The sequence below is a fragment of the Onychomys torridus genome, chromosome 1, assembly GCF_903995425.1.
Source record: "Onychomys torridus chromosome 1, mOncTor1.1, whole genome shotgun sequence".
In the NCBI taxonomy this organism is placed as follows: Eukaryota; Metazoa; Chordata; class Mammalia; order Rodentia; family Cricetidae; genus Onychomys; species Onychomys torridus.
Window position 1 is genome coordinate 124163180 of NC_050443.1, and position 24148 is coordinate 124187327.

Here is a 24148-nt window from a genome sequence, read left to right on the forward strand (position 1 = left end):
ATGTTATTAGGAAAAACAAAGTGGGAAAATTGTACTTCCCGCTCCATTATTCAGCATACCTGTAAACCCAGCATTTAGAAGGTTAAAGCAGAAAGATTAAGAGTTCAAAGCCTGGCTGGTGGCAATAGTGCAAGTCTTTAATCCCAGAACTTGGGAGGCAGAGCTAGGCGGGTCTCTGTGAGTTGAAAGCCAGCCTAGTCTATAGAGCAAGATCCAGGACAGGCACCGAATCTACACAAAGAAACCTTGTCTTGAAAAACCAAGAGTTCAAAGCCAGAGGCTGGAGTCCAGAGGACCTGGATTCAAATCCCAGCACCTATATGGCAGCTAACAACTGTCTATAGCCCCAGTTCCAGGAAACTTGAGACCCTCCTCTGGCCTCCTCAGGCATATCATGCATGTACAATACACAGACACACAAACAAGCAAAACCACCATAAATGTAAAATAAAAATAATTTTTAAAATTAGAAAAAATAAATTGCACTAAAAATAATAAAGATACAACTTAGAGCCTGAGGGTATAACTCAATGGTATACCAACTTGCCTACCATTCACAAGGCCTTGGGTTCCATTCCAAACAACACAGAAAATGGAGATTATGAATTTGAAAGTCAATGCTGCCGGGCAGTGGTTGGTGCATGCCTTTAATCCCAGCACTCAGGAGGCAGAGGCAGGCGGATCTCTGTGAGTTCGAGGCCAGCCTGGACTACCAAGTGGGTACCAGGAAAGGCTCCAAAGCTATAGAGAGAAACCCAGTCTCAAAAAACCAAAACCAAAACAACAACAAAAAGGCATTACCAAGGGAAGGAGACACAAGTAGGAAACATTTTAAGCTTCATAACCTATGTAATATCTATGGTAATAACAGTTCAACTTAGCCACTGTACCAAGAAAGCAAAGTAGCACAGACAACATATAAAGAGTATAGCTTTTTTTCTGTGTGTGGATTGTAAAATTTCACACCACAAAATACTTTCAAATACATATACACAAACACTCATGGTGGCAATAAACACAATAAGAAAGGAGAGACCATCCAAATGTCTATCAATGGATACATGAATAAGCAAGATGTAGTACAAGATGTGGTTTAGCTGTACAGCAAGTGTTCAGTCACTAAAAAAAGGAATGAGACTCACAAGAGAACCACAAACTCCTGCTGTGTCAAAAACCCCTACAACAAAGATCATGTATTATTCTACTGTTATAAAGCATCTACAACGAGTAAATCCTCAGAGGCACAAAAAAAACAACTAAAATGGGTTTCAGAGGCTAGGGGAGTAATGGAGAGTTGTTGTTTAGTGAATACTAAGTTTCTTTTTGAGATGCTTAAAAATTGATGTTACGGCCCGGGTAGTGGTGCCACACACCTTTAATCCCAGCACTCGGGAGGCAGAGGCAGGCAGATCTCTGTGAGTTTGAGGCCAGCCTGATCTACAAATCGAGTTCCAGGACAGCCTCCAAAGCTACAGAGAAACCCTGTCTCAATGGGGGGAAAAAATTGATGATTTTTTTTTTTTTTGAGGCAAGGTTTTTATTTTGTAGAGCTAGCCTGGAACTCACTATGTAGAACATACCATACACTGATCTCCGATTCAAAGAGGTCTGCCTCCCTCCTGCTAGAACTAAAGACCAGCAAAACCGTATCTGGCCTACAAAATATTTCGAATGTACTAAACACTATTGAATTGTACTGCTGAAAATAGTTAATTTAAGTTGTGATGTTTTTACCTCTATTTTCTTTTTCTTGTTTGTTTTTCTTTGGGGGGCGGACAATGAGAAAAGTTTTCTCTTATGTAGCCCTGGGTGTCCTGGAATTCAGTTGACCAGGATGGCCTCAGACTCAGAGATCCCTGAGCACTGAGATTAAAAGCATTAGTAACCAAGACTGTCTAGTTTTACTTGTTTTCAAAAAATGATAAGGACTCTTGAGTTCAAGGCCAGTCTAGTTTGCATAATAAGCCAAGTTATATTGCAAGACAAAAAGATTTTGTAAAAAATACTTTTTATTTGATGGACTTCACAAAATCAAATAGCCAGGTTTGTTTTGATTTGATGTTTGAAATGTCAACTGTTCTAGATGATGAGAGTCCACAGTCAATATTCAAATGCAGTGCATAAGCCTGGACTGAAGGAAAACAGGAGTTGGGGACAAGAATTTTATATTTTTATTTAGGCTCAGTGTTGGAGGCTAGCCTGGTCTACATAGTGAGACCCTGTCTCAAAAAACAACAACAAAAACTTATTTAGGACATTTAGAAACTTCACATCATTGGTTATTATAAAATGACAATTTCCTTAATTATGACAATGTATTTCTGTTAACATCATATTCTTATTCTTTGGAGAGAAATCCTATAGTAAGCCGGCCATAGTGGTATACACATGTAATGCCAGCACTTGAGAGGCTAAGGGAAGGGATCAAGAGCTACCAGGTGGGACCAGATGGTGGTGGCACATGCTTTTAATCCCAACACTCAGGAGGCAGAGGCAGATGGATCTCTGTGAGTTCGAGGCCAGACTGCTCTACAAATCCACTTCCAAAACAGCCAGAGCGGTTTACACAGAGAAACCCTGTCTTAGGGGAAAAAAAAAGAGAAGAGTTACCAAGTGGGAACTGGAGAAATGGCTCCGTGGATAAAGGGGTTGCTGCTGCTTTGGCTGAGGACCTGAGTCTGGCGGCTCCACCCCAACACGGTAGCTTACAGCCATCTGTAACTACAGTTCCATGTGACCCAAAACATCCTTCTGGCCTCCACTGGCATTAAGCAAGCACAAAGTACACATACAAACATGTAGATAAAACACTCATATACATATATAAAAACAAAAACAGACTTCCAGCTTATGTTATGAGACCATCTCAAAAATTTTATTAACAATAAGTAAATACAATCTAGAGAAACTTAATTAAAATTATCTTTCATTTCATGTGTAGGAGTGTTTTGTCTACATATATATCTCTGCACAACTTTTGTCCACAGAAGTCAGAAGAAGGAACTGGAGTGACAAATGGTTTTGAGCACCACGTGAGAACTGGGAACTGAACCCCAGGTCTTAAACAAAAGCAACAGAAATGCTCTTAACTGCTGAACCATCTCTCCAGCCCCAATCCACAGAAATTTTAAGTGCTAAAATAATTAGAGACATTGTATCATGATGCTCAAATTAGTTGCAAATAATTCAATCAAAAGTAATATATATAGGTGTGGTGGTGCATACTTCTAATCAAATAACTTGGAAAGCAGAAACAGGTGGACCTCTTGAGCTCAAGACCAGGCTGGTCTCCAAAGTGAGTTCAAGGACAGCCAAGAACAGCTAAGGCTACACAGAGAAACCCTGTCTTGGAAAAAAAAAGAATCAATGAAATGCAAACAACAATTTTAACTACTTATCTTCCCCCAAACCCAATGCCTACTTTTCAATAATGTTTTACCATGTAGACTACCATATGGTATCTCTAACCTACCTAGTTCTAGAATTTAAAATAAACTAAGTAGTAGTGAATTTCTTTGAGTTCTCATGTAATTATTGGGGGATGGAGTGGGAGCAAATGTGTAGCTGGGAGATGTAGTTGGCAGAGTGCCAGTTTAGCATGTACAATGCTTTGTATTTGATTTCTCAAACTGTAGAAACCAGGAATAGTGACACATTCATGTAATTCTCAGAGCTAAAAGCCAGATAAATGATCAGAATACATGAGACTTTGTAACAAAACAAAAGCAAATGCACATACACAGACATTTTAAACTATTTGAAGCTGTGTTTCTTCTTTCTAGTTTTTCCTTTATTCTATAATTTGGTGTAGAACAAGCCACTATATAACAGATTATTGAATTTTGCTATTCTTTGGTTACTAAATATGTAAAATATAGGTTCTAAGACCTGGTAATTACAAAATTACCATAAAATTATCCTTTAAGCCAGGCAGTGGTGGCACACACCTTTAATCCCAGCACTCGGGAGGCAGAGGCAGGTGGATCTCTGTGAGTTCGAGGCCAGCCTGAGCTACCAAGTGAGGCCAGCCTGGGCTACCAAGTGAGTTCCAGGAAAGGCGCAAAGCTGCACAGGGAAACCTTGTCTCGAAAAACAAAAAACAAAACAAAACAAAAAAATTCTTTTAGTCTTGATATGATATAGGCAGTCTCTAGCTGTGTGTGCATGTAAAAGGCAATGACAAACATGGAAGAATAAACAAACTGACAGAATGGACGAGGACTAGAGATACAAGCTCTTTAGCCTTATCCATATTGTATATATTACCTATTTATATAGTTAAAAATCAACCCAATTTTGTCAGGCATGGTGGCACATGCCTTTAAACCCAGCAAAAGACTAGAGTTCAGCCCCCAGCACCCATGTTGGGCAGCTTACAACTGCCTAACTCTAGAGAATCCAAGGCTAGCCAATAGGGTACATACATGGACACATACATATAAACAAACAAACAAAACATGAATTAAAAAAAAAAAAAAAAAAAACATATGAATTTGACACAGAGATGGCTCCTAAGGGATGACACCAAGGTTGGTCTCTGGCCGGGACTCCTCCATATAAACACAAATTTTAAAATTTAAGGTCACATAAATGTGGCCTTAGAAGAATACCGGCTAGATTACATAGCACTGCTAAAGAAATACAAAGGAACAGAAATTTTGTTTTATTTTATTTTTTGAGACAGGTTTTCTCCTGTATAGCCCTGGCTGTCTTGGAACTAGTTCTGTAGACCAGGCTGACCTCAAACTCAAGAGATCCACCTGCCTCTGCCTCCTGAGTGCTAAGATTAAAGGTGTGTGCCACCACTGCCTGGCTCAGAAAAAGATTTTAATTTCTGTTGTAAAAAAAGCCAAGAAGCACCTCCCCCATCCTAAAAGAGAACAAACCAGGGTCTTGGCTGGTCTAGAATGGACAGTAACAGGGATCTGCCAGTGTGCATCACCCTGACTGGCTCTTTTTCTCTCTTTCAAAACATACTCACATGCCCAGGGTTAACTGGAACTCTATGTAGTAAAAGATGGCCTTGACTCATAGCAACCACCCCATCATACACACTTGTCTGTGCCCTCCAAGAACTGGAATTATAGGTGTGAGCCATCATGCCCAGAATAGTATTTTCTTGTAAAAAGATATACAAAGAAGGGTATGTACAAAGTAAAATGGTATATATGTATGGAAAGATTATATGCATACTAACTTAAAAAAAAAAATCAATGGAAAAAACTTCGAGATACTTTTTGGAGTCTAGTAAGATGCTGTGGGTAAAAACACCCGCTATGCAATCACAGCAATCTGAGTTCAACCCCTAGAACACATCATAGGAATATGTATATGCGTGTATGTATCTTTTTTTAAATTAATTTATTATATGTGTATTAGTGTTTTGCCTGCATGCATGTATATGTATTATGTGCATGCCTAAAGAGAGCATTAGCTCCTCAAGGGTTGGAGTTAAAGACAGTTGAGCTGCCATGTAATTGAACCTGGTTCCTCTGGAAGAGCAGCCAGTGCTCTTAATCACTAAGCCATCTTTCCAGCCCATGTGTATTTCTTTTTTAAACAATCAAATATTGTCAGGGCTGGGTAGATATAGCCTGATATGCAAGACAATCCTTAGAACTGCATAAAGGCACCATGGTTCAAGTCTGTAATTTTAGCACTAAGGAAGCGAAGGCAGGAAGATTAGATATACCTGGTCATCCTGTGCTACCTAACAAGTTCAAAGCCAACGTGAACTATATATGATTCTGTCTCAAAGATGAAACAACAAAACAAAAACTACCATAAATAGAACATTATGATGCTACACAGACATTATAAAGTTAAATACACTATAAGACCAAAGTATACAATACCAAAAATATCTATCACAAGAAGGTAGGGGACAACCCGTGCAGGTTTCCCAGCTCTAGAAATAGTTAGAGACAGTTGTTAGCTGCCATGTGGGTGCTGGGAATGAACCTAGGTCCTCTGAAAGAGCAGTCAGTCAGTGCTCTTACCCACTAAGCCATCTCTCCAGCTCCTCCTCTCTTTCTTTTTTGCAAGGTCTCCCCAATGTAGACCAGGCTGGCTGAAATTATAAGCATATACTATGGTTGCCCAGCTTGGGTCTCCTTCTCTCTTGACTTTTTTCAATTTTTTGACAGTAGTTTTACTGGTACTAATTTGATTATTCACAACTATGGTTGTGGCATGAATAAAATTAATACACATTGAAAAGTGTTTAAGTACTAAAAAAATTCAAGGTAGTTCATTCTGATCTTGCTTATAATCCAGATGTCAAATCTTTTTCCATAAATATGATTACCTCACATGGCGAAACTTGAAAAAATAAACAAATAAAACACAAGTGAGGACAGAATTACACACAACTTTTTGTTTGTTTTTTAATATCTGACATGCACCAGGCACTGTTACTACTCTGATCAGTAAGACTCATAGTTCTTGTCTGCAAAATATAGAACAAGTAGCTGGGTGGTGGTGGCGCACGCCTTTAATCCCAGCACTCGGGAGGCAGAGCCAGGGAGGCAGAGCCAGGCGGATCTCTGTGAGTTCGAGGCCAGCCTGGGCTACCAAGTGAGTTCCAGGAAAGGCGCAAAGCTACACAGAGACACCCTGTCTAGAAAAACAATATATATATATATATATATATATATATATATATATATATATATATATATATATATATATATATATATAAAGACAATAGTGGGATTTTTTTTCCTCTGACAACAGAACACCCATATTAAAATAATAGAAGAGGCCTGGTCTCCAAAGCGAGTTCAGGAAAAGCGCAAAGCTACACAGAGAAACCCTGTCTCAGAAAACCAAAAAAAAAAAAAAGAAGAGGAGGAACTTTTATCTAGTAGGAATGAAGATGTTAGAACCCTCAAGAGGCTACTGTAACATCTTAGCTAAGACCTGATGCATACAGTTAAACGAAAGAAATATGGTCAATTAAAAGGAACTGCCTATGTAAAGATCCAAAAGTAAGACCAGGTAGAGCTTTAGGAGAAAGTAGCTGGGTGCAGTATAATGTCCAGTCAGTGGGAAAAGAGAACGGGACAGTGTGGTGGAGAAATCCAACCTCAAGTAAAAAGACCTAACTTCTCATCTTTGCCATTCAGTAGGTGTTTAACTTTGGGGCGAGTCATTTCACGTCTGAGCCATTTCCTGATGATTAAAATGAGGTATTATCACATTTCCCCTCAAAAAGAGAGCTCTAAGATCAAATTTTTAAAGACACACGACAAAACCATAACAAGAAAGTGTGATTTAAAAATTGTTTAGCATGCCGGATGGTGGTGACGCACGCAGTGGTGGCGCACGCCTTTAATCCCAGCACTTGGGAGGCATCGGCAGGAGGATCTCTGTGAGTTCGAGGCCAGCCTGGGCTACAGAGTGAGTTCCAGGAAAGGCTCCAAAGCTACACAGAGAAACCCTGTCTCGAAAAACCAAAAAGAAAAAAAGAAAAAAAAATTGTTTAGCACAATGATGGCACACAGCACCTATAAGGCTAAGTCAGGAGGATCACCATGAGTTCAATACCAATACAGTGATACTGAGACACTATCTCAAAATTAAAAAAATAAAAGAAAAAGATATGTAGTCAACGAATTCCAGGAAAGACTAAATTCTACAGAAAGGTGACCACTTACCCAGACACACAAGAAAAAAGAGAGGAGGCATCTACCGGTTAAGAAAGATTTCAGTACCTTTAACACCAGTGCACACCATTAATCCCAACACTAGGGAGACAGAGGCCAGTGAATCTCTGAGTTCAAGGCCAACCTAGTCTACAGAGCAAGCTCCAGGACAGCCAGGGCTATACACAGAAACAGAGAAATCCTGTCTCGAGAAGAGAGACAGGCAGACAGACTGAGTAAGGCATTTATCAACAACCCAGGATAAGTAGATAGACCCTGACCTCTGATTTGAACCAACCAACCACTGCAAAAGCAGCAATTGGAGAGATTTGAGCAATGGAAATATTTTAAACTGTTCTGTTTACCAGTAATAATAGAATTGCTTTTAAATAATTTTTTAATCTTTTATGTATATTGAGTGTTTCACTGCATGTATGTTTGTACACTATGCATGGTACCCCCAGAGGCCAGAAGGCAGCTCCCGTTGCCCTCGAACTGTAGTTACAGATGGTTGTGAGCCACTGTGTGGGTTCTGGGAATAGAACCCAGGTCCTTGGCAAGAACAGCCAGGGCTCTTAACTGCTGAGCCATCCCTGCACCCCGCCCTAGAATTACACTTTTTGTTTTGTTTTGCTTTTTGTTTTTCAAGACAGGGTTTCTCTCTGTAGCCCTGACTGTCCTAGAACTCCAACTGTAGATGAGACCTGCCTCTGCCTCCTGAGTGTTGGGATTAAAAGCATACACTGCCACACAGGCTGAATTGTGTTTGTTGTTGTTGTTTTTCAATGAAACAGAGGGGTTTATTTGAAAGAGCTTAAAAAAGATTTAAGCACAGAAATTAACACAGAGTGCTCAGTATGTGTATAAGCATCTCATGATAGTTGCTTGACTGTGCTAATACACATTACCTCCCCGCCCCAACACACGCACCATTTTTTTGTTTTGTTTAAAATCCAGAAATGGCCTGGCGGTGGTGGCTCATGCCTTTAATCCCAGCACTCAGGAGGCAGAGGCAGGTGGATCTTTGCGAGTTCGAGGCCAACCTGGTCTACAGAGCGAGATCCAGGAAAGGCACAAAGCTACTCAGAGAAACCCTGTCTTGAAAAAAAAAACAAAAACAAAAATCCAGAAATGGAGATGGCTCAATGGCTAAGAGCTTGCTGTGAGGACCAGTCTGGATTGCAGCAATGACCTAACAGACTGGGTATCCCATGGTACATTCAAGTAGAGATTAAGGGGTAGGCACAGGACAGAAAGATCCCTGACATTTTGCTGGCTACCAGTCTAGCCTAGAAAATGCAAAGCTCAGGTTCAAGGAGAAACTCTACCTCAAAGGAATAAATGAACAAAGGACACCTCAGGCCAGGCAGTGGTGACGCACACCTTTATTATTCCCAGCACTTGGGAAGTGGCTTCCAGGACAGCCAAAGCTACACTAAGAACCCTTTCTTGGAGGGTGAGGGGGAAGAAAAAGAAAAAAGAGGACATCTCTTCTGGCCTCCATACATCCCTACATACATGTGCATACTCACACAAATAAATCTTAAAAGAAATCCACTGAGTTATTAGGAAGCTTCTGAGGTGGGAACTATTCCAGTATTTTGGGTGGGATTTAAGAAAAGGTCTCCCTATACAGCCCTGCCTTGTGTAGCACTGACAATGTAGCCAAGGATGATCTTGAATTCCTGATCCTCTTCCTTTAGCTACTTGAGTGCCGGCTGGAGTTATAGGCCCATGCTCATGCCCAGACTACAATGCCAAATCTTGATTGAGTGGCAGTGACACAGTATTGATATTTTTTTGATTACTTACTTAACTATATGATGTTTCATGTCCTTTTTCTATGTGTGATACTTCATCCAAATTATACTTCTGTTCAGAAGCTGAACAGAGACTATTTCACACCTAAGCCAGAGCTAATAAAGTCGTTCAGCAAACAGACCCAGCAATGCCAAAAAAGATATTTATGAAAGAATAGATTGATAAACATATGCAAAGTATTCAGTGCTACCTATGAAATAAAAGTACCTAGAACTGATTTCAAAATATTTTAAATGAAATGGAAAATGTAGATGAAAAAAGTTTTGCATATGATGGCATCTGAGCTAGTGATGGAAAAGACTTTCGGAGTATCTTTGAATTTTCCATAGTTTTTTCAGAATATTCACAACTTTAGTATACTTTTAGGAATGATAGGGCTATAAGATAAAAACAAACTCACTGCCACTGAATTTTTTCTTTCTTTCTTTTTTTTTCCCAAACAGCTTCTTACTATGTTTCCTATACTGACCTAGAATGCTCCAATTTCCTGCCTACGCCAACTTGATACTGGAATTATAAGTGTTGTGTCACCATGCCTACTTATGTTTTGTTTTCAATGTCCTAATATTTATTAACAAAAGAAATAAGCTCTAGGAAATGGCAGTATAACTTTTTATACTTTTTCACATGTGCTTTTAATGATATGGAAAATTACTATAAACTGCAAGACAGCATGTAAAACTCCAAACTCCCTTGAATGTATGGAGAACAACTGGAAGGGAACCGGCTAAAGTGGTAACAATGACTATACTTTAGATTTGTTTTCTTTAACCTGGAGTGGTAGCATACTTACAATCAGCTTTCAGGGGGCTGAGACAGAAAGGGTCCAAAGTTCCAACCTGCTCTACACAGAGACCCTGTCTCTACACACACACACACACACACACAAAAAAAATTCCAGGCCAGACCCGGTCCCCAAAAATCAAAACAACAAACTTTCTAGTATTTATACAACCAGTGTATCTAACTATCTAACTTTCATTACTGGGGATACAGGAAATGGGAAATCCTTTTTAATCTTCTTCCAATTAAGTTGCCATAAAGTTTTATATATATATGTGTGTGTGTGTGTGTGTGTGTGTGTGTGTCTTACCAAATTGATGGAAGGGAGCAAGACAGACCAGTGCTGGCCACAGTGGCACACACCTTTAATCCCAGCACTCTAGAAGAGGTATATCTCTGTGAGTTCAAGGCCAGTCTGGTCTACATAGGGAGTTCCAGGCCAGCAAAAGCTACATAGAGAAACCTTGTCTCACAAAAATAAGTAAATAGCAACAGACTAATTAGCACAGAGAAAAAGTAAATATAATTACAGCCAATGAATATTTATTTGAATTTCTTTGAAGTCCCATTTTTTGTGTATTGAAGAATGGTCTTTTTAGGGGCTGGAGTGGTTAAGAGCATTTGCCACTAATGCAGAGGACCTGGGTTTGATTCCCAGCACCCACATGATAGCTCACAACTATCTGTAACTCAAGGGGATCTGATGCCCTCTTCTGATCTCTGAGTGCACTGCGCATGTACAAGGTACACACACTATTTTATTTTATTTTATTTTTGGTTTTTCAAGACAGTGTTTCTCTGTGAAACAGTCCTGGCTGTCCTCCTGCCTCTGTCTCCCAACTGCTGGGATTAAAGGCGTGCGCCACCACCACCCAGCCTGTTATTTTCATTACGTGGTCCCTGATCCCATTATCTGGGAAATAGGTAGAAACAGAATGCTCGGATCTTGTGCCAGACTTAATCAGAAATTCTGGGAATGGAGAGCCAGCAATCTGGCTAAGGTTGCTTTCAGGTGGTTGTTTTTTAATAATTATAAGTTATATCCCCTAAATGTTTCCTTTTATGGAATCCATGTGGTCATTCTAATAATATATTCAAAAAAGTCCCTACGTATGTCTGTGGATCCTGAGTCAAACTGGAACTTGCAAGGGCATTAATGAACCAAGAACTCCACACTGTGGCTCACAGCTAGCTGTTAACTCCAGTTCCTCTTCTAGCCTCTGCAAGCATATGAAAGCAAAACACTATGCACATTAAACATTTTTTAAAATGTTTACTGAAGTAGAATTTAGGCAGACATGGTGGCTCATGTCTATAATTCTATCACCAGGAAGCGGAGATTACCATGAGTTTTAGGCCAGCTTTGGCTACTAAAGAGCTCTTATCTTAAAATGGAAGAAAGAAGGCTATTGCAGAGGACCCAGTTCAGTTCCTAGGATCTATAAGGCACTTACAGAGGTCCTTAACAATTATAAGGGATCCAGTGCCCTTTTCTGGCCTCTGAGGACACCAGGCATGCATGTAGTACACTTAAACACATGCAGGCAAAACACTCATACACATAAAATTAAATAAATAAATAAATAAATAGATAGATAGATAGATAAATAAATAAATAAATAAAATGTAGATTCTGGTAAGGACCAAGCATAAAAGGTATTCTATGCTATAAGAACTTAATAGGAAGCTCTGACCTGGGGGAAGACACTGTCATAGGGCTGGAGAGATGACTTGCTTAGTAAAGTGTTGGGGAATGGAGGAAGCCCTGAGTGAATGTGTAGAAACAGGTAAGTCCTGAGTTAATGTGTATTTCTGACATGGCATTGCCATGTCAAGAACCCAATGCCTCAGATCCATGGCATGGCATGGCAAAGCTCCTTCTCACGCCCCAGTAAGGCTCAGAGGAATGACAAAGCCTTCCTCTGGTCAAGTTTGAATGTTGAAAAAACTAAAAAACTCAGCTCCTTCCTCCAATTTTCCCCCCCAGACAGGGTTTCTCTGTGTAGCTTTGGAATCTGTCCTGGAACTCACTCTGTAGCCAAGGCTAGCCTGCCTCTGCCTCCCAAGTGCTGGGATTAAAGGCATATGCCACCACCGCCAGACTTTAAAATAAATCTTAAAAATAAAATGCTTAACTGGGCTTGGTGGCATACTCCTTTAATCCCAGCACTCGGGAGACAGAGACAGGAAGATTGCTGCAAGTTTAAGGATAGCTTAGCCCACAAAGTGAGTTCCAGGTCAGCCAGAGCTGTTACACAGAGGAAACCTGTCTCGAAAAAACAAATAAATAAAATAAAATGCTTACTGGGCATAGTGATATACACTTTAATTCCAGCACTGGGGAAGGCAGAGGCAGACAGATTTCTGTAAATTCAAGGCCAGCCTGGTCTACATAGTAAGTTCCAGGACAGCCAAAACTACATAATGAGGCCTTGTCTTGAAAAAGAAAAGATTTTTTTAAAAGACTTATTTATTTATTAAGTACACAGTGTGTTCTGCCTCATGTAAGCCTGAAAGACAGTAGAGGGCACCAGATCTCATTATAGATGGTTGTGAGCCATCATGTCGTTGCTGGGAATTGAACTCAGGACCTCTGGAAGGGCAGCCAGTGCTCTTAACCTCTGAGCCATCTCTCCAGCCCCCCCAAAAAATTTTTAATTTAAAATAAAATGAAAATAATATTAAAATAAAAGCATTCCAGAGAAAAAGTTAAGTAAGCATAAAAGATAATCCCATAGCCATCCATATACAAATGCAGAAATAGGAGAATTCTTGCTCGTAATAGAAGTGTTTACAGATTAAATTACTGTTAAATTGACATTGTTTTCTCTTTTAAAGTAAAAGGGAAGATCTTGGTAGACTAGCATTCAGCTCTGCCATACCAAAAGACTGCCAAATTAATGTCTTCGGGATGTCTTATACCGTAGTCATGCATGCTGCTATCTAGGGAAACCATTTTCCAGCATCAAAGAACCAGGGTAACCAAACTACTTATGACAGTAAACTGGAGAACATAGTAGCATTAGCAAAGGTAACTCAATGGTTCAAGGAACATGAAACAGTCTGTCTTTCTCTGCAGAAGTGAAGAAAAAAGACATAACAAGTTATCATTCCTTGGCACTTCCCTTCCCTTTGACTCTTTCCTGAACACCACTCTCTTGATAATTATAGTACTGCCACCAGCACTTTACCACAGACAGATTAAATTAACTGTGTTACATTCTCGTTTGTCCTTGGTGTATTCAGTTAACCATCCAGTAATGAGAGTTTCAATGATATAAATGGTACCATGCTATCTATGTATATGCCATGAAAAAGAATCATGCTTGGCTGTAGTAACATACTACACAGACAAAACTGAATTTTCTTTCAGTTAGATACCATGAAGCACAGGCAAAACAAGGACCCAAGAGGTTGCCTTCAATATATAATTACTGAAAATTGACTTTTAAGAGAATAAAATTGGGCCTGGTGTTAGTGGCACACATCTTTAATCCCAGCATTTATGAGACAGAGGCAGGCATGGATCTCTGGAGTTCAAGGCCAGCCTGGTCTACAAAGTGAGTTCCAGGACAGCCAGGGCTGTTACAGAGAAAACCTGTCTGAGTGGGTGGGGGGATAAAAGAAAAAAGTAAAAAAGTGTACCCTATCTTAATGAATCTTACTATAAGCCATAAAGGAGGAATCCTGGGAATCACATCTACACCTCCTTTACATTCACTCTGAAAATATCTAATAAATGAAAAACGTATGATGCTTTCAGTAAGCATTTTTCAAATCATTCCCTTGAATTCTCCTATCAGCTCTCAACAATCCCATACCAACATATTGTTTGAACCACTGCAGTGTCCTAACTGGTCACAAAACCATTCCTGCACTCTTCCTTGGTTTGTCTTAATTTAGCAATTCCAATTCTTTCTGTAATTCAGTCACAGATATTATAATCTAAACATACTATACCCTGTTGAGTTTCTGTCTTCCCACAACATTCATAATATTTTGTCAATATTTTAACTCCTTCACTTACATCTCTATAGTTAAACAGACCTTTTTAGTGTTTTAACTTCTTGAAAGGTCTCTCAAAAAATGTCAAATCCTTTCCAGTTTTGGGACTCTTTGTGTGTAATAATCACTCCTCCATTTTGCCTAGTTATCTCACCTCATTCAGGTCTCAACTCTAAACACTCTTAGCAAAAGTATCTCCTGATACTTCAGCCCCATTACTTAGTACAGACTAGATTAGGTTACTATTGCAGACTGCCTCCTGTATTTCTCTGTAGCCCTCTGCATAACCATAATTAACATGACTAGTACAAGCATTTGTTTAATGTTTGACTCACCAAAGTAGAGATCCCACGGCAAACAGACCATGTCTACTTTGCATATTACTCTACCCTAAGAGCCTCTCCATACAGTCTGATACATGGTTAAATGTTACTGATACTTTCTCATTTAAGACTTTCAATTAAGTGGTTCCACAACAGTAGCTTCAGATCTCAATATAAAATGCCATCTTCTCAGAGAACCTTTCAGTGACTACCCAATCTAAAAAAGTGTTCCTGACTCTACAAACATCTCATTACCCTTATAATTTCCTCAAAGTATTCAGCAGTACCTGACACTACAGTATTTGAAAATTTAAGTGTCTGGCTCAGCATAAGCACTCAACAAATAAATATTTAATTGAATGAATCTCCTGAATGAGAAAGATACTTTGGTAAATACTTGAAATTCATTCATCAGCAAAACATGAAAAAGTACCACCAACAAAGTTGAACAGTTTAGTAGAGCTTAACCAGACTGCCAACTCTGAATTCTAGCTCTGTCCCTTCTTAGCTAGATAACCCAGGACAAATTACTTAAGGCATTATGCCTGTTCCCAAATCTGTAAAAGGCAACATAGAATCTACCTTATTAGCTGGGCAGTAGTGGTGCCAGCCTTCAAGGAGTGGAGGGGTGGGAGAGGGCACAGGCAGGTCTCTGAGTTTGAGGCCAGACTGGTCTACAGAGTGACAGCCAAGACAACACAGAGAAATCCTGTCTTAAAAAACCAAAAAGCAAACAATCCACCTTAAAGGATGCTGAAAAATAAATTAGCAAATCATTTTGCTTTACTTAAAGACAAAGATACTCTTTAAAAAAAGATACAATGAGAATGCACTCTGAAGTAGGTAATTTCACATCACAGAGCACACTTATACAGACATAACCCACTACTTGACTAACTCATAAGATAGGTATATAATACACGTGGTATGTTTGTCCTCAATGTTATTATGACACATCACTGTAATCATTAACTGTATTGTATGGAACTAATAACAAAGATGTGTGTACATGGTCAGCACAGACACATTCTCTTTTCAAGTGTTGGTGGACCATGGCTGGTTGAATTAGGAACTCATAAAGGACAACTGCATATTCAACTAATGTGTGCTACTACTATCCAGTAATAATGAGCTATTTTTCCTATCACACTGTGATACTTCTTTTATCTTTATCTATAACTCTTTAAGGACAAGAAAGAATAGAATCAGCATTTTTACCTTTTTACATTTATTTATTGTGTGCATGTATAGGTGTAACGAGTAGCATGTACATGCAAGAGACCATGCAGATCTTAAGAGGGTATCAAAACCTCTGGAACCAGAGTTATAAGCAGTTGTGAGTCACATGGGGTGAGGGGGACCGCTAGGAACTGAACCTTCACTTAAATCTTAAAACTCACTGAAAAATATAGTATCTTGCTGGGCGACGTGGTGCATGCCTTTAATCCCAGTGCTCAGGAGGCAGAGCCAGGCAGATCTCTGTGAGTTTGAGGCCAGCCTGGTCTATGGAACAAGATCCAGGACAGGCACCAAAACTACAGAGAAACCCTGTCTCAAAAACAAACAAACAAACAAACAAAAAAGCCAGGCCATGGTGGCGCACGCCTTTAATCCCAGTGTTCAAGAGGCAGAACCAGGCAGATCTCCGTGAGTTCGAGGCCAGCCTGGTCTACAGAGTGAAATCCAGGACAGGCTCCAAAGCTACACAGAGAAACCCTGTGGGGGTGGGGAGAGAGAACGGCACACAAACCAAACCAAACCAACAACAACAACAAAAAACCAGTATCTTACTTAAAACCCAGGTAATAGTGCCTGCAATCCCAACACTCATGATGGAGGGAGAAGCAGGATCACTACAAACTTGAGGCCAGCCTTATCTACATAGTAAACCCTATTTTTTTAAGACAAATGTTAAATATATATTAATTTCTAAAAGTTATGTATAAGGGCCTGGAGAGATGGCTCAGTCGGTAAAGTGTCCTGCAAGCACAAGGACCTCAGTTTGATCTCCTGCACTCTGGTAAAAAGCTGAGTGAGCAAGGTGGATTATGTCTGTAATCCCAGCATTTAGAGGTAGAAGGTGTAGCATCAGTTCAATGTCATCCTCAGCTATATACAAAAATATAAAAGGTCTTAGACCAAGCTGGGCTACATGAGACCCTATCTCAAAAAAAAAAAAAAAAAAAAGGGGGTGGTGGTGGTGGTGGAAGATGGCTCCAATGTGAAAATAGCTGAATGTGGTCATGAACCTCTGTAAACACAAGGCTAAGGGAGGCACAAACAGGCAGTCTGGGAACTTGCTGGCCAGTCAGTGTAGCTGAAACCCCTTTACCAAAAAAAATAAAAACAGTGAGGACAGCGAGGAAGACATTTCAATGTCAACATCTGGCCTCCACACTTACATTCTAGGTGAGCACAACCGAAAAATATGGGTATGGGAACACACAAAATAGACAAAGCTAAGTGATCCAGGCCTCTACATGCAAGCATATACATGTACACAGCACAAATGTACACAAATACAAAAAATGTTCTTTATGGAAGGCATTTATAATTGAGATAATTTTGACACTGATTTAGAAAGGAAGAGCCATCAGTCACTCTAAGCCTCAAAACTATGTAAAATCCTAAGGAAGATGCTCGAAAGACACAGTATACTATTTTACTTGACACTGCAACAGTTCAGTCTAGTCTAAGAAGAGATATACTACACTAGTAAGGTGGCATGCCACGGGCAGAAATCACCTTACATAATTAAAAAAAATCTTACCAGGACACAAGCCACAAAACCTCTAGTTAGCCTTTCCACAAGACTTCTCTACTTTGCTAAAAATGTGAGAAGTTTTGTTTGCTGAAAAGGCTTTTCCTTTTCAACAATTCTATAAACTTTAAAAGTTAATTCCACAGGCTAGAGATGGCTCAGCAGTTAAGAGCACCTGCTGTTCTTGAAGGAGACCCAGGATTAGTACACTGCACCTACACAATGGCTCACAAAAGTCTGAACTCCAATTCCAAGGGATCCAGTACCCTTTGCTGGCCTCTGTGGTATTTGCACGCATGTGGTACACATACATACATGTAGGTAGATGCTTATACACCTAAAATAAAGCAAATCTTTAAATTTATTTTAACTATATGTATTTATATTTATGAATAAATATTTGATCAGGTGTGGTAGCACATGCCTTTAATCTCAGCACCCAGGAGGCAGAGGGAGGTGGATCTCTGAGTTCAAGGCCAGCCTGGTCTACAGAGTTGTCCAGGACAGCCAGGACTACACAGAGAAACCCTGTCTCGGGGCAAAGAAGAAAAAAACAAACACACACACACACACAAAATAAAATTTAAAAAAAGAAAGATTTTTATCTATGTATTATACAAATATTTATTTATATAGGTAGGTAGGTATTAGATAAGTAAATAGACAATATACATATACATATATATGTGTGTGTGTATATATGTGTATACACACACACACACACACACACACACACACATACACAAAATTTTTTTTCTGTGTAGCCCTAGCTGTCCTGGAACTCACTCCTGTAGAACAATGCTGGACTCTAACTCGGAGATCTACTTCTCTCTGCCTCCCAAGTACTGGGATTTAAGGCATGTGCCACCACCACCCAGCATAAAATCTTATAAATGGATATGGACTTACAGATATAAAACAAATCCCTGAAATACAGCTGACCAGAACATATGCATGTTAGATACATGCCAATACATGTCAAACCATTAAAAACTAATTATTTTATTTTGTGTAAATGTTTTACCTGCATGTATGTTTGTGAATCTTTGTGCTTGCTACCCAGATGATTAGAAGAGGATATCAGATCCTCTGGAACTGAAGTTACAGTTAGTTGTGAGCCTTCATGTGGTGCTGGGAATTAAACCAGGTCCTCTGCAAGAGCAGCAAGTGCTCTTAACCTCTGAGCCATCTCTCTAGCCTTCCACATCAAATCTTTTTAACAAGAACATTAAAGAAAAAGCCAGGGTTGGGTATTTAGCTCAGTGGTAGAGTGCTTGCCTAGAAGGCCCTGGTTTCGGTCCTCAGCTCAAAAAAAAAAAAAAAAGCCAAAGAAAGCAGGCAAAGCAGTTCACACCAGACATCCCAGTATTCATGGGGTTGAGGCAGAAGGACTGCCACAAGCTGCAGGCCACCCTAGGCTATGGTGTGAGAATGTATCTCAAAAAAGCAAATAAAGGAAACCTATAGCCTTTTCTCTAAGAGTGGAGATCACCAGAAAATGAATTAGGGAACTATTTACTCACTTTTCTTCCAAACAGTCTAAACACAGAGCCAAATAAAACCACATAAATTTTTCAGTAATATTCTAAGCCTTTCAGTTCAGCAGATTTCACATACAATTTTGTGGCTCTCCTCCTACCCCATTCTACAAACACAAATTCAAATGTTCAAAATAAATACATGGTGAATAATACTAATAATGGTCTCTATGACTAAGGAGAAAAAATAAAAACAAATTCTTAAACTCCAACAGAGAAACCCTGAGAGGAAAGCAGAAGTAAAAATATCCAAATGCATGTACAAGCTAATCCCTCCAAACTATGACAAAATTTTCTTTCCGTAATATATCTCATAAATTCCTTCCAAAAGCCAGGCGGTGGTGGCGAATGCCTTTAATCCCAGCACTCGGGAGGCAGAGGTAGGCGGATCTGTGAGTTTGAGGCCAGCCTGGGCTACCAAGTAAGTTCCAGGAAAGGTGCAAAGCTACACAGAGAAACCCTGTCTCGAAAAAAAAAAAAAAAAAAAAGAAAAAAAAAAAAAAAAAAAAAAATTCCTTCCAAAATATTAAGACACAGAACTTTATCAGCATCCAGTATTGTCCTCAATCAATCCCCTCAACAACCCTCCAAACTTATCAAACTGTTAACTTATTGAAATACCCACTGTTAACGTACCAAAAAAAAAAAAAAAATCCATAACTTATTAACACACCAGCTCAAAAACTACAAATTTTAAATAGTCAAATAATACTAATACTAATATATTGAATAAAACTATCCTTCTTTGGTTTGCTCCTAAAATTTAATTTTAATATAATACATTCAATTAGATTTACTACAGTATCAGTATTATCAAGTTAAGAATCTTACTTGGGTTTCAATCCACAAAAACCTTTGATTTGTAGATTTGCAATGATTTCTATAAAAGTTTATTTCAAAACAGGATGAATTACTACTTGACAAAAAAAAAAAAAAAAAATCCCAAGGTATTATTATACCCTCACCGGTCCTGTGGTACACAGAAAAGTCATCTAAAATAATTACTTCTAAAAGAAGGGAGTTGAAAATACTAACCAGTCTCTGGCTGTAACGAATCCTTTCTTCTTCAGGTTCCATCTCTCACTCTTCTGATGAAAGGTCTGTAAAGAAACTGCTCTGGGGCTGCCTTCCTCTTCCTTCTTAGGAACCAAACTGTAAAGGAAATGAACAGAAGTAAGAACTCATTCTCAAACTTACACTTTATTCTCATTAAGTTACAGGCTGAGAATCCTTTTCATGTGTTTGGAACCTTTACCCTCTTGGGCAAATGGTACCACACCTTCTCAACAGTAATCACATCCCAACTACAGAAGGTCTAAGCAAAAGGAGATTTGGTTTCAGTTCCTTAGGACCTGGTCACATCTTTGTTTCTACCCATAGGATCACAGTTAGCAAAACTCTCCTTCCTGGCAACATTAGCAATAAAGAAATAAGTAAGCAAATAGAAAGAAGAAAGAAAAAAAAGAGGAAAAGGCTCAGAACTTTTTTTCCCCCCTTCTGTTTTTTGGGTTTTTGTTTTGAGACAGGGTCTCTCTATATACCCTTGGCTGTCCTGGAACTCACCATGTAGACCAGGTTCACTTCAGAGTCACAAGAGATCTGACTGCCTCTGCTGAGCGCTGGGATCAAAGGCACGGGCCACCAAAACCAGCAAGGACTTCTATTTCTAAAGCCTGAGCGACCAATTGGAAGTACACACAAAACTAATCCAGATGCTAATCAAATGAGTTCTCAAACAAGTAATGACAAACTATGAGCACAGAGGGAGGGCAAGAAAAACTAGGTTTCATAGAGAGACTCCAAACCAATGTCCCATATCCTTCTAGTAGGGCTGTGCGCAATTGTTACCTTCCCAGAACTACCTACCCTCCACCTCAACTCAAGGTGTACAACTCGGAAACAAATTTGAGAGTTGCAATACGGAGGCAAAAACACCATCTGATCTAGATGGGTAAATAATAAATGAAACGACTGAAACATCTACTAAATAAAGACAGGCTGGCGCGTCAATCAATCCATAATACCAAGCAAGGGTTTTCATTTTTCTAAATATTCTTTCTCCCGGATAATGGCTTCCATTGGGAATGCAAATGCTTCCTCTCATAAGTACATTACGGCCACGTTAACGGAATCCTTTCAGAGGACCCGATGACATAGTTTGCGAGGGACACAGCCTGACCCCCTGGACCAGTGCCGCCGCCGGGGCTGGACGGGAGAGCGGCACACCTCTCCTGCTGCCCCGGGGAAACGCCGTTTCCACGGCTCACCCCTTGCAAAGAAATAAAAACTTTACATCCAGTCTTTAGATAAGACAGGGAACCAAACTTCCCAGGGCGGGGGAGGGGGGAGGGGAAATCTCACCGGGGATTTTGTTCTGGAGTTCTTGTCCAAGAGGGAAGAAGATTCCAAAAACAGAAAAAATTAAATCCCTAACGTCGTCTTCGGTTTTCCTGTGTACTAACTCAGAATCCAGAAAAGGGTCAGGGCGACCCGGAAAAGAGGAAACAGTTACTGAACCAAACCTCCTCTTCTGGCTTTACAGACTCGGCGTCCGAGGCGTTAGGAGAGCAAGCCCACTCGGCGACTCCCCCGGGCCGGCGGTCAGCAGCCCCAAGCCCGAGACCCGGGCCAGCCCGGCCGCGAGGAACAGCCTCCGCTCGGTGCCCGCGGCCGGCCACAGGCGCTCCCCAAGCCCAGGAGCCGCGGCCGATCAGCTGAGATCCACCCGGCCGACGCTCCCCGCGCCGCCCGGCCCCCCGGAACGCGGGCCCCGGCCCCGGGGGGCGGAGGGGGCGGGAACAGCGAGGCGCTCCGGCTGGGGGGCCCCCGCTGCCTTTGCGTCGTCCCCTAAGCCGGGGCTCCGCGCTGCGGGACGATCCCCCCCACCCCCGGCTACTCCCCAGTCGCAGAGGAGGGACTCCGGGGGATGGGCCCCCTGTCCTTGTCCTTCCACCAGAAGAGCCCCGTGCCCGGGAGAGAAACAGCTGCGACAGGCCCCGGAGCTGGAAAGGTGCTCTGCGACCCGCCGCCGCCGCCGCCGCTGCCAGGGAGGGGTGTTGTTTCCCTCACACAGGAGGATCCGCTGAAGCAGCCGCCGCCATTTTGAACCCGTCAGATTCTCACATACACACAGCTCCTCCGGGCGCACTGCGCAGGCGCCGTCCCCTCGCCGCCGCCCCCCCCCACGCCCGCCCCCGTCGCCTCTCCACCCCCACCTCCTTCGAGCCTCCCAGCGCCTCTTACCGCTCTCCGGGACACACGTGAACGCGCACGCGTCACTCCCCCCCCCCCCCCCCCCCCCCCCCGCCCCCGTCGGGCGCGGACACACCGCCGGCGCGCGCACGCGCGGACGCGTCGGCCTCGAATCGCCCGCGCCCCGCGACGCCGACGCGGTTCCCCGCCCTCCCCACCTCGCGTCGTCAGCGCGTCAGCCCGCCAGCCCGCCCGCCCGCCCGCCCGCCCGCCCTCGGGGCCGGCCTACCGCCCCCGCTCCCCGCCCGCCTCCTTCCAGGTCCCCAGCAAGCGCGGCGGAATGCCGGCGCCGGCGCCTGCGCGCGAGCGGCGAGCCGCCTCCGCGAGCTCCCTCCCCCCCCCCCCCCACCCCACACACCCGCACTCCCTGCACGCACTCTGCACACACACGCACACACACATGCACACACACGTGCACACACATGCACACACACACACACACACGTGCGCGCGCGCACACACACAACTTCGCCTGGGGCCCCGCCCAGCGCCGGCCAGCTGCGCCAGCCGCCCTCCCCCACCACTCTAGCGAGGGCTGTGACCCCCGACCCCCACAAAACACGACACCCCCCCACGCGCACCCCGACAAGCAGTAGGAAGCCTCTCCCCCGGCCCTGCAGGCGGCTCTGCCCTCGGCCGCCAGGCAGGCAGGCAGGCAGGCAGGCAACGCAGGGCCAGGCGGCCTGGGCCAGCGCAGCCGTTGGCCGTCTCTACGCGGGGTCCCCCCGGGGTCATCACCCTGGGAGCCCGGCCGACCCGGGCGCCGCGCTCCGGCCTGCTCAGACCGAGGGCCGCAGAGAGGCGGCGTCTTCCCGCCGGGCGCCCTCCCTCGCGCGCCGGCCGGCGGCCCGAGGCCCACCTGCTCGCCATCCCCGCGTAGGCCCCAGCACCCCCGCTGCAGGGCCTGGCCGGCCTGCGCTCGGGGGGCTGCTCGGGGCAGCGACCCGGGTCCGCCTCACCCACTCGCCGCCGCTCCGAAGGGGCAGGAACCGGGAGTAGGAGCATGTCTGTCCTGGGCTCGGCTCCCCCAGGGCAGCTCCCGACGCTTGACAGGGGTGTCCACAGGTGCTGTGCGCGAGAGTGGGATCCACGACGGCTCGGGGGCGGCGGCGGCCACGGGCGCCCGGGGAGGCGGCCCGGGAAGCCCCCGCTGCGGGCCACGCTCAGGTTTCCGTGGCGCCGGTGCCCTCGGCGGCCCGGGTGGGACGTGACCCCGCCCCCGGCGAGTCGGGGCGCCCCCCACCGAGAGGGGCGCGGGCCGCCCCTAACCCCAGGGCCGCGGCGTGTACGGGAGGCCCAGCCGGGAAGATGTCTCCCGTCGGTGTGCGCGGCTTCGCGCGAGGGTCAGCGATGGGGCAGCGGCGGCCCAGGCTGCCCGGCCCTGCCCACGAACGGGTGCCCGCGGCTCGACAGCTGCCCGACGGGCTAGCCGGCTCCGGACGTCGACGGAGCCCAGCCGGAGGTAACCGAGCAATGCCATGCGAGCAGCCCGACTGCGCTCAGGGCAGTTCCCCAGCCAATCTCGTGCTTTGAGGCCCGTTTAAATTGTAAATCCCACAAAGGACGGTGGCCTGGACGCTACACATCCAAGTGCCTGAGGTTGGCACCTTCCCCTTGCTGAGTGGTGTCACGCCAGTCGTGTTCTCCCTGCCTTGGTTTCCGATCCCGAAGAGTCTGAAATGGAAGAGGAAGAGCCCGGTGTATCTATCAACAAACGTTCACAAACAGCCTTTTAGGTCTTAGGAAGACGTTAGTGATCGACAGTTGGGGAAATGATAGGTTTTCCACCACAGTTTGAACTGGGGTAAAGACACTCCTTAAACCCAAAGTATTATTTAATAAAGCACAAAGTTTTGCTAAGGCACCCAGGATTTTTACAGACATTCTCTGCTTTGTTTCACATCTCTACTAGACAAGGGAAAGAGCTTTGTGTTTTTAAACCTGTTTAAAGATAGACAATTGGAGTATAAGGTTAAACCGCGGGCGTGACTCCGGGGAGAAAGAGAGCCGCAGCTCTGC

At 43.2% G+C, this 24148-nt stretch overlaps 1 protein-coding gene across 2 annotated transcripts in view; it reads right to left on the minus strand.

Annotated features, from left to right (window-relative positions):
* Nucleotides 1–23634, minus strand: part of Kdm2a (lysine demethylase 2A) — an 83189-nt gene extending 59555 nt beyond the window's left edge. The window contains exons 1-2 of one of the 2 annotated variants that reach the window (XM_036201140.1): nt 22989–23634; nt 19913–20029 (exon numbers count right to left, since the gene is read on the minus strand). In XM_036201140.1, coding sequence (XP_036057033.1) covers nt 19913–19954 — 42 coding nt within the window. In that variant the 5' untranslated portion in view covers nt 19955–20029; nt 22989–23634. Of the gene's footprint in view, nt 1–19912; nt 20030–21238; nt 22038–22988 lie in introns of those variants that run through there. The other variant, XM_036201131.1, reaches the window with a different exon arrangement.
* Between the last annotated feature and the right edge of the window lie 514 nt (nt 23635–24148).